We start from the raw sequence: 11,511 nt of genomic DNA on the forward strand, positions 1-11,511 counted from the left end.
AGTCAAACTATCAGGTATTAAAGAAAGCAAACAATTAATAGCAGTCACTTTGATTCCTTCTGAGACAATAACGGATGTACGGGGTTTACACAAAATTTACAGCAACCGGGTGTCTCAGAAAGATCCAAGTCTCTGTAATCGGTTAATTTAGCAATGGGTTTGATCCCGAGCACTTCCAGTGGTTTTCAGTGTACAGGCCAATCAGAATTTGAAACTATTCAATTAACGGGACGGGGTTGATACAGGTGAAACACAATGCAACAATTTACAGGATAACGGGGTAGTTTATCGTGGTCTCTCCGTGGCAACCTTGGGTGTACACGCCAAGCATTACCAGTAGAAAAACTTCGAGACTTCTGCCGATTGGTTTCTGTCACCAGATAGCCAGGCGAGAGAAGTCTGCGGTAAACGGGAAATCTACACGGAACACAACAGGGGTAGTACGGTATAAGTTACTGCGGTCTTTCTGTGGCAACCTTGGGTGTCACACGCCAAGCATTACCAGTAGAAAAACTTCGAGATTTCCGTCGACTGGTCTTGGTTCACCAGAGAACCAGGCGACAGTAGTCTGCGTTAAACGGGGGGGTTAACAACAAGGATTAACACAATTCAACAAATAAAAGAATGCAACTTTGAATCACGAAGTATGCGGTATCAAGAAAAGACTTACAGTTTGTTCCGGTACGGTCACACCACCACTTAGCAAAAAAAAAAATAAAGAAAAGCAAAGGAAAACTTTAATACGAAGACAGACTTAATTAAAGCGGAAATGAATTAAAGAATCACGAAGAAATCAAGAAAAGAATCACTACCGAATCAAGACTGAAAACAGAATCGCAGAATGACTACCGAATGAATAATAACGAATGACTACCGAATGAATAATAATGAATTAATTCTCGTCTGGTGGTGCGGTCCTATTTATTAACTCTCCAACATGTGGACGGTCACGTGATCAAAATTGCACTCAAAATTCGGAATTCTCGAATATTCTCCCCAGAAGAAATATTCTCGGTGGCGGTTATCTCTTTATCGGTAAAAGAAACTGTCGTTATCTGCAATCCACGTTGTTTTATACTGAATTCGGTGTGTTTTTATGGACGGAAAAACAACGCCGAATGCAGAAAGACACTTTTTCTTTATTTTGAATTCTTACGGCGGATTAATGATGGAAATTTCAATTATACGGAATTTGAATTTAATAATCAGGATTCTGAAAAATATTTCCAAAATGAAACGGAATAACTATATTGAAACTGAAATCTCCATCAGACGGTGTTGCACCGCTTCAACTGGAAAATTCAGGGAAACGGATATTTAAAACGAGGCTTGATTTTTATTAAACAATCAAGTATCGTTACATCCCCCTCCCCTGGGAAAAATTGAAGTTGCGTTGAAGACACAAGTTCAATTTAATAAGGGGTAACTGGCCCATCAAAAAAAAAAAAAAAAATTAATCGGAAATTCAAGTCGGTTAAGTGCTCGCTATCTCACCCTTACAGAGTTCTCATCCTTATCTAAACAGTACAATAGAAGTGATATCCGGATCTGCTCACAGGCGTAGTTCAGTAATCGTCCGGTGTGCGCTCCTTCCATGTGGTTCTCTCCGATCCATGATCCATGATCCATACTCTGCGCTCTGTGTTACGCTCCGTGATAGGTGTCGTCCCTAGCTATGGACCGAAGTGCGTGTGATCTGTGATCTTTGATCCGATTGTTGGTAGACGTTTGACATAACCTTTTCCGTGGCACTCTATGACTGTCGTTGGTTCGGTGGCATCTGTCAGAAACAACGTGCTTTTAGTGAAATGAAATTGGGAAATGAAATCGACGGCAACATATGACGGTGAGTACTCCATATCGATTGTTCCATTTCATATTAACGGTTGGATTTTAGGGAACTATCATTCAGGATGAAATGGGCTGATGAGGCATCTTTGACGTTGACCACTTGTTGGCACTGTTTCCCTACTGGAGGCTGGTTCGGTGCATCATTTGATCACGAAGATGGGTCAAGCAGGTGAGTTTGGAATAACCTCTTCATCAAACCAAAGTTCTTTCGATTAGTACTTCAAGTGGGAAGAACCATTCACTAACTTGTGTTCTCGTTGTAGGTGGAAATGTACCCAAGCTTGAAATCACTCATTGTTGGAGGTGAATTGGACCCTCTCACAACACTGGAAGTGGAAGTGGACATTCACTGTGTGCCAGAATATTGTTTGGAGTTGGAACGTAATCCCTGACGGAGGAATGGTGGAGGCTCTCTGATCCGACAGTCCCCGCTAGGTAGGTTAACAGCTGAACTTTCATTCAAACCTTACTGGAGCAATTGATATCCTAGAACAGACTTAATTGCCACATAGGTAATGTTTTAACAGTAGAACATTGACAGTATACAAAGCTTTTTCCAGTTTTCTTGGGTAGAATTAATTGAACAGATCACGGATATGCACTTTCACCAGTATCGGTGTTACAATTTCATAGTAAAAGTTACACAGGAGAACAGTAGTAGAGAACTAGATACAATTCAGACTATCTATCCAGTTTTTAGTGTAGTACGGTTAGTATTTGTTAATCGTTATTCATCTTAACTACTCTGAATACAATATTTAAAGCAACGGTTTGTCTCGGAACCTTGTGAATTCACAGAATAATTAATGTAACGGATTTCAAGCTGTGCTTTGCTCTGTCTACAGGATGTACCTTTCAGAAACACAGACAGATGACAATTTATATCGTTTTGACATGTCGGTGTTGCTGAACGGATTGGCTATATCCAAATGAATTTAACCATTTGATAATGTTTTCCAATTGTAATTGCAAAGCTTGAACGGTATCATGAATCCATTCAATCCACTGAACAAAATGTAGAAAGAAAGTACTGTTTCTATTTAGATGACATGATAGATTCTGATTTGTTCGGTGAACCGAATAGGATATGAAATCTTATACGGTGACGGTCGCTGTCAGGATATTGACAAAGGGTTTGTCAAATCACCGGTGTGATGGTTAACGGAACGGTAATAAAACGAAATTTCACATGACTGGGGATCATGTTTGATTAACGGGTGAACAGTAAAAATATCTCTATCCTGAGTGAAACGGTTTTAAATCTTTAATATGGATGTTGGTAACCTTCTTACCCTGTTCATCTTTCAGATCATACACTACAGGAGAGACTACCTTAATACAGTCCGGCGAATTTTGCAGCCAGTTTAGCTGCGAAACTGTCGACAGCGGATGATAACGGATTTGTGCGACGGAGAACTTTGTCACCTACATGGAAGCGAACTTCTCTACGGCGTAGGTTGTAATGATGAGCCTGCTGTTCAAAAGCCCTGTACAAGCGAGCTTGCACAAACTCATGTGCTTCCTGTAGGTGCCGGATTTGCTCTGTACGGTGAGTCATGTCTCTATTTACTTCGGTTGGGTTACTGTTTTCCTCATTTTGGGGTTTTGTCGAATAAATCGCCCTAGGGACATTTAGTTCCCTACCAAAATTCAGAAAAGCCGGAGTAAACCCGGTAGACTCTTGTTTAGCGGTGTTAATAGCAAAAACTAATTCCCCTAACTTTTCATCCCAGTTTCTCTGATCGGATTCGCAAAATTGCGCAATCATAGTTTTTAGTGTTCGATTCGCTCTTTCTACCGGATTACACTGTGGCGAGTACGGTGGGGTAAATCTGTGAGCTATATTCAGTTCCTGAAGGCTGTTTTTAAATAACTTACTATCATACTGTACTCCATTATCGGAGATAACAACGGACGGACATCCATATTTCAGGATGATTTGTTCGTATAACGCAGAATAAACGGTTTTGGCTGTAGCTTTTCGCAACGGGCGGCACTCGATCCACTTCGTGAAGCGATCTTGCATGACCACAATGTAAGAATTACCTTTTTTACTTCGGGGTAACGGTCCGACGATATCTGTAGATACTTCCCTGAATGGTGCATCTGCCATCCTGTGTGGTTGCATCTTCCCAGCAGTTTTCTGTTGCGAAACTTTGTAACGTTGGCACGAAGTGCAGTTTCTAACATATTTCGCAATGTCTCGGAACATACCAGGCCAGTAGTAATTCCGGGCAATCCTGGAACTTGTCTTGGCGATCCCCATATGTCCGGCTAGTTCCGAATCATGATTCTCCTTCAGTACGTCGGAACGCTGTTCGGTGGGTACGCATAATTTCCAGGGTTGTCCAGTTCCAATTTCCGTGAAGTCTGATGCATCCCAAAAATGTCGGAACAGTTTCCCATCGATTATGGCATAATCTGGGAAATTTCCTGGGTCCTTCTGAACCTCCTGTAGTTTCCTGTTGTACCATCGGCAGTGAATTTTCACTTCGGCCAGGTATACGGAATCTACGGACGGTAAGGGATTCCGGGACAGACTGTCAGCAAGTTTATTCAGGGATCCCTTACGGTACTGTACTTCAAAATCAAACTGTTGAAGAAAAACGGACCATCGAGCAATTCTTCCCGACGGTGATTTTATAGAATTTAACCATTTTAAACTCATATGATCGGAAATGACCGTGAAATGGAATCCCTCTAGGTACGGACGTAGTTTCTCTATGGAAAATACGATGGCGAGGCATTCTTTCTCGGATACTGAATAGTTTTTCTCGGCTGGGTTTAATGTGCGACTAACATAGGCAATTACCCTTTCTTCTCCATCTATCACTTGTGTTAGAGCTCCACCTAGGCCTGTATCACTGGCGTCTGTTTGTACCACAAACGGTTTGGTGAAATCCGGACAAGCCAATATCGGTGACTCAGTCAACTTGTGTTTCAGGATATCGAAAGCCTTCTGCTGGTCTTCTCCCCATTTCCACCGCTGTTTCTTCTTGAGCAGCAGGGTTAGCGGAGAAACTACATTGGAGAAATTCTCGATGAATCGACGGTACCAGCTCGCAACACCCAGGAATCGGCGTAACTCTCGGACGGTCTTGGGAGCAGGAAATGACACTATGGATGCCACTTTATCCGGATCCGTACAGATGCCTTCGGAAGTGACGACATGTCCCAGGTACTTCAGAGACTTCCGGACAAACTCACATTTGTCGGGATTGAGACGTAAGTTGGCTTCCCTTAGTCGTCTGAATACTTCCCTTAAGTTCTCCATGTGTTCTTCAAAGGTTTCCCCTAGAACGACTATATCGTCTAGATAGGCAAACGCTTTGGGCTCCATTTCGGGACCTATTACGGTATCCAGGAATCTCTGGAACGTGGCTGGGCTTGCGTGTAAGCCGAATGGCATGACGGTGAACTGAAATAGTCCTCTCCCCGGGACCGTGAATGCTGTAATAGGCCGGCTATCCTTTTCTAACGGTATTTGCCAGTATCCCTGTTTCAAGTCAATCGTCGAAATGTATTTGGCTCTGCGTAATTTGTCCAAGATTCCCGAAATATACGGCAACGGATACGCATCTTTAACGGACACTTCGTTGACTGCTCGAAAATCGATACAAAACCGGTATTTACCGTCCTTCTTTTTGACTAACACAACAGGTGAACTCCACGGCGACTTAGAAGGCTCAATAACTCCCTCAGCCAGCATTCGATCTACTTCCTGGTTGAAGATTTCCTGCATCTTCGGATTCTGTGGCCGGTATCGCTGTTTAATCGGTTCTGTCCCAGGTTTGAGTTTGATTTTGTGTTCTATCAGTTTCGTGGTGCCGGACAACTTCTCGAACTCCTTCATTTCTCTGGCGAGAAAAGCGTCCAACTTCTTTTTCTGTGCCTTGGTCAGTTCCAGCAAGTGTTCGCCAGTGGCGTGTACCTCCACAGTTTTTCCCACTTTAGGTGTTGGTTTGGAGATTAGGCGGCCTTCCAGATAGCACTCTGCGGTGCTAAGGTTAAGGGAAAAATTGTACACTCCCAGTACGTCCATTCCTAGTATGAGGTCTACCGGTAAATCAGACACCAACAAAAACTTTATGTCGGTCAAAGAATAGTCAGCGATGTGTATGGCGGTAGTATAAAGTTTCGGCGTCGCAGTATACTGACCATTGGCAACTACCACAAAACCATCCTCAACGGGTTCTCCCGTAATTCCTTTGCGTTCGCATTGTTCTGCCACTTTCTGACTGATGAAACTCCTCGTGGCTCCGGTGTCAATCAGTGCATTGTAGCGCTTCCCGGCTACTTTTACTTCCACCAGCGGACGGTTGTCGTTACACACGGTCGATGCCATAGGAGTCAGCGTCCCCGGAGGTATGGTCGACCCCTTCTCCATACCTCCCTTTAGTTTTCCGGGCGGCATGGACAATCGCTTGAGCGAATGTTTTTCCTCTGGCAACGAGAACAGAATAACCTCGGTCGTCCTCGACATTCCCGTCGCATGTGGCCGTATTCACCACATCGGAAGCACTGTGTTTGGAAACATACTTTCCTTGTCGGTGGATCAGTCCGGTTTCCCTGTGTTTCTTGTCGGTCTCCTTGTTGGTTTGATCGTCGTGTTGGTATAGGTGATGGAGTTCGGTTAGGTGAACCTGTATTTTGCTTGTCGACTCGTGCCGTTGGTCGATCCGGTCTTGGCTGGGTGTTTCTAGGCGGTGACGGCGGTGTTTGTGGTCTGTTGTGACCTACTGGTACTGGTGGTTCTGAGTTTCCTGATATGTTTTCGGTGTCCAAGGAGAAACTGGCCTGTTGTCGGTTTTGTTGGACCGGACGATACGTCAGGTGGGGCTCGTCAAGAAGACCTGGTTTCGACGGTGGCCTGGTGTACTGGCTCATTTGCCACTGTACTAACTCGAAAACCTTTCCTTTTCGCAGGAGCTCATCGTAGGTGTTTGTCTCCTGGAATGCTAAGGCCTGTTGTAGGGTCGGTAACATCCTCTGCCTGATGATTCGGATTTGTTCCGATTCGGTTGGTCTACTGTATGTTAGCTTCTGGAACAAATTCTGCATTCGAGTGACGTACATCAGCAGTTTTTCATCAGGGCCCTGCGTTCTCCTTTTTATTTCTTCCAACAGGTTCTCCTCATAGTTCACCGGTAAAAATGCTTCCTTAAGTTGCTCCTTGAAATCCTGCCAGTTCCTGAATGTACCCCTCCTGGGGATGAACCAATCCCTGGCATCCTTCCGCAGTAGTTCATAAACTGACTCGAACACTTGTTCTAGGGGCACCTTACGAGATTCGGCCAATCTCTCCACCTCCTCGATGAAGCCGCTCACACTACCTGTGCCACCAAATGAAATATTCCATTTGTGAACAGGAATGGTTGGCACCGGTGACGGTCGGGTTTCCGGCTCTAATGGTATTCTCTCTCTGGTCATGGTCCTGCCAGAGCTCACACAAGATGCAGGTAAGTGTGGAAAAGACACTCTGCGGGTAGAATTAATCCATCTTCTTGGTGTCGGACCTTCAGGTGATGCTGTCCCACAGTCCTGTGACTGTGTGACAGGTATTGCCGGCAACTGCCGCAGTAATGCTGTACATGTCCGCCTTGTCTCGTTCATGACATGTTCTAATGTTTTATTCCTTACAGGTGTACCAGTATGTGAGACATCAGCAGCTGTCGGAAGATTGACCCCATCTCCAAGATCAATCAGGGATGTTTCAGCTCTTTCCGGTTGGATCGGGGACATCCCAGGTGAACTGGGAACCTCCACATCCAAGAGGGACCGTTCCTGCTGTCTGGATGGCTGTCCACGGGTGTTACTACTCAGTTGCTCCAGTGTCTCCAAGGCCTTAGTTGTAGTCGCCTTCAGTTGTTCGATCAGTTGTAACTGTGTCTCATCGGAAGTGACAATAAAGTTCAGTCTTCCCTGAATGTGTGTTAATCTTGTGAATATTCGCGAAAATTCGTTAGTCGCATTAGCGTGATTGAAATTCTGAAGTGCTTCTACTAGATCGGTGAGTTTATTTTGGCAAATGTCGATATCCAGTGTGGGGTTCATTGATGTGCAAGGCTGTAGCGGTATGTCTGACTGTAACACTTGTCGTAGTAGACTCCGCTTTGTCATCACAGTGCTTGGTATGGACTGTCCTCTCAGTTCTAGTTCATAAGTCAATTCATCACTGAGCAGCCTGTTCACATCCATGTTCAATGACATATAGTTCAACTATCTTGCCACCCGACTCACGATCCAGTAACACACTCTCAATAAGTTCAATGTCCGGTATGAAATAATGTAAAGTCTAAGTTCAAAGCTAACACACGGAATAATTCAACACTGGTTATAATGTTTCAGTATCACTAAGTCCAATTAAATATCACTGTCACTAAAGCCCGGATGAACAACTAACTCAATAAAATTCACTGAAGCTCGGATGAATAATCAATTCAAAAAAAAAAAATTTACTAAAGTCCGGATGGATAATTAATTCAATAAAATTCACTGAGACCCGGATGAATAATTAACTCAATAAAATTCACTGAAGTCCGGATGAATACTAAAGTCAGGATGGATAATTAACTCAATAAAATTCACTGAAACCCGGATTAATAATCAATGTCCAATCGAGGAAGCACCTATTATTCTATCACTCACTATTTTTCGGTCACTTGACAGCTCACTGTTAACCTAACACTTGTTCGAAGAAATAGGTTACCCGTCAACAAAATATTTCAGACCAAGTCCACTATCGGTTTTAACAGCCAAGAAAATTATTTCGGTTCAAGTTCACTTACAGTTTTACCTTTCTGAAGTTTTTTTCGGTTCAAGCTCACCTAAATTAAAGGGAATAATTCACCAACAGTGTATCAACGGTTTCAAATAAAATAAAGTAATCAGAGAAACAACAAGTCCAATGCGGTTATAATCACAATAAACTATCAGAGTTATAATGAACACTTGTCAACCAGCAAATAAATCAAAGGGGGAAAGGGAAAAGAAAACACAGTCAGTTTTATTATTCAAGTGAAAATCATAAGCGTGTGAAAATCATAAGTCAATTCAATATTGTGCGGTTATCAGAAATAGCTGGTTAACTGTTCGGTTCTGTTTATAGGTTACCAGTGATGTTCTATTATAACTCAAGATAGGTTAACTCAACGCAATCAGCAAATCGGTCACTGAACTGATCTAAATAAATTATATTTCAGAAATATAAGCCGGATAAAATATTTCTTGCAAGTCAACAGCTGAATAAATTGGTTTGTATGGTTCACCGTTCAAAACTATTCTCCTCGGTTAGATAAAAAAAAGAAGTTATTCCAAAACTGAACCCGGTTTTAAGAGTCCCAACGCTCGGGCGCCAATTTTGTAACGGGTTTGGTCGGGAAAGGGTTTAATCTCGAGCGCCAGCTATTCTTTTAATAGGGAGAAATAGCAAACCCACCCAGGTACCTACTAGTCGGAGACAGGGTTGGGTTTATCTAAGGTGGTAGCGATAACAAGTACTTTAAAACCGAATTTATTACAACAATCTAACTTACAGTGAACTATACAGTTATTTCCAAGTCAAGAAATATATTCAGCTGATGACCAAGTTCAAAAATAAGGAAAACAGAAATGTAATAACTTGTCACGGTGATCAGAAAGTGAAATCAATGAACTAAAGAATATTCAAATCAACTATATTCAGTCAAACTATCAGGTATTAAAGAAAGCAAACAATTAATAGCAGTCACTTTGATTCCTTCTGAGACAATAACGGATGTACGGGGTTTACACAAAATTTACAGCAACCGGGTGTCTCAGAAAGATCCAAGTCTCTGTAATCGGTTAATTTAGCAATGGGTTTGATCCCGAGCACTTCCAGTGGTTTTCAGTGTACAGGCCAATCAGAATTTGAAACTATTCAATTAACGGGACGGGGTTGATACAGGTGAAACACAATGCAACAATTTACAGGATAACGGGGTAGTTTATCGTGGTCTCTCCGTGGCAACCTTGGGTGTACACGCCAAGCATTACCAGTAGAAAAACTTCGAGACTTCTGCCGATTGGTTTCTGTCACCAGATAGCCAGGCGAGAGAAGTCTGCGGTAAACGGGAAATCTACACGGAACACAACAGGGGTAGTACGGTATAAGTTACTGCGGTCTTTCTGTGGCAACCTTGGGTGTCACACGCCAAGCATTACCAGTAGAAAAACTTCGAGATTTCCGTCGACTGGTCTTGGTTCACCAGAGAACCAGGCGACAGTAGTCTGCGTTAAACGGGGGGGTTAACAACAAGGATTAACACAATTCAACAAATAAAAGAATGCAACTTTGAATCACGAAGTATGCGGTATCAAGAAAAGACTTACAGTTTGTTCCGGTACGGTCACACCACCACTTAGCAAAAAAAAAAATAAAGAAAAGCAAAGGAAAACTTTAATACGAAGACAGACTTAATTAAAGCGGAAATGAATTAAAGAATCACGAAGAAATCAAGAAAAGAATCACTACCGAATCAAGACTGAAAACAGAATCGCAGAATGACTACCGAATGAATAATAACGAATGACTACCGAATGAATAATAATGAATTAATTCTCGTCTGGTGGTGCGGTCCTATTTATTAACTCTCCAACATGTGGACGGTCACGTGATCAAAATTGCACTCAAAATTCGGAATTCTCGAATATTCTCCCCAGAAGAAATATTCTCGGTGGCGGTTATCTCTTTATCGGTAAAAGAAACTGTCGTTATCTGCAATCCACGTTGTTTTATACTGAATTCGGTGTGTTTTTATGGACGGAAAAACAACGCCGAATGCAGAAAGACACTTTTTCTTTATTTTGAATTCTTACGGCGGATTAATGATGGAAATTTCAATTATACGGAATTTGAATTTAATAATCAGGATTCTGAAAAATATTTCCAAAATGAAACGGAATAACTATATTGAAACTGAAATCTCCATCAGACGGTGTTGCACCGCTTCAACTGGAAAATTCAGGGAAACGGATATTTAAAACGAGGCTTGATTTTTATTAAACAATCAAGTATCGTTACAACCCCCTTTATAAATTATAATCGATCTATTCTGATTCAAAACCGACTGATAAATCGTTGATATCGTACGCCATGCCGCAGCCCAGTTAAGTAATTGCAAAAACGGAACAACCGTTTGCCAACAAATGGAGGTAGAACTATTCCTCGATCCCCTCTGCCGCCCCCCTGATGGGCTGTGTTTAATTAATTTAATCGAACAAATTTGTTGGACCGGTTCAACTTCAGGCCAGAAGCCCGGCTTTTCTTATGTTGTTTTTTTCAATTTCGGCTGTTGATTAAGGAAGTTCCCGGCGGTTAGAAGGATATATTCAAGACCGAACACAATTGATATAGTTACAATTAAATTGGGGAAAATTTCCGGTGTTTTTTCGGGAAATCGGAAACAATGGACTCTAGAGTCTGTTCTACACTCGGAAACTGTGACCTGCTAGCGTCGTGTTAATGGCGAAAGGAAGCGTTTTATGGGGGAGCTGGGAGATTCAACAGTCGTGTCGCGAGAATGAGGGGGTCAATAGGGTAAGGGGATAATTTCCACTGGAACGAAGCGGGGTATGCGATGTTCATTTGTTTACGATGATAACAGTCTCGTTACTGAGTGCACTGCGATAAACTGGGAT

The 11,511-nt window shown here is 42.5% G+C and overlaps 1 protein-coding gene across 3 annotated transcripts; it reads left to right on the top strand.

Annotated features, from left to right (window-relative positions):
- Positions 1-2,215: 2,215 nt before the first annotated feature.
- On the top strand, positions 2,216-7,778 carry LOC123312033. Of its 3 annotated transcripts, none has more exons than XM_044896207.1 (4): positions 2,216-2,286; positions 4,796-5,076; positions 7,126-7,310; positions 7,494-7,778. In XM_044896207.1, exons 3-4 carry the CDS (start codon positions 7,223-7,225, stop codon positions 7,775-7,777), a joined length of 372 nt encoding a protein of 123 aa, XP_044752142.1. In that variant the 5' UTR covers positions 2,216-2,286; positions 4,796-5,076; positions 7,126-7,222; the 3' UTR covers position 7,778. The 3 variants fall into 3 exon arrangements, with proteins under 3 accessions (XP_044752142.1, XP_044752143.1, XP_044752144.1); XM_044896208.1 differs by lacking the exon at positions 2,216-2,286 and adding an exon at positions 3,195-3,400; XM_044896209.1 differs by lacking the exons at positions 2,216-2,286; positions 4,796-5,076 and adding an exon at positions 3,195-3,400.
- The last annotated feature ends 3,733 nt before the right edge of the window (positions 7,779-11,511 follow it).

This window comes from Coccinella septempunctata, chromosome 4 (assembly GCF_907165205.1).
Source record: "Coccinella septempunctata chromosome 4, icCocSept1.1, whole genome shotgun sequence".
Taxonomy (NCBI): Eukaryota; Metazoa; Arthropoda; class Insecta; order Coleoptera; family Coccinellidae; genus Coccinella; species Coccinella septempunctata.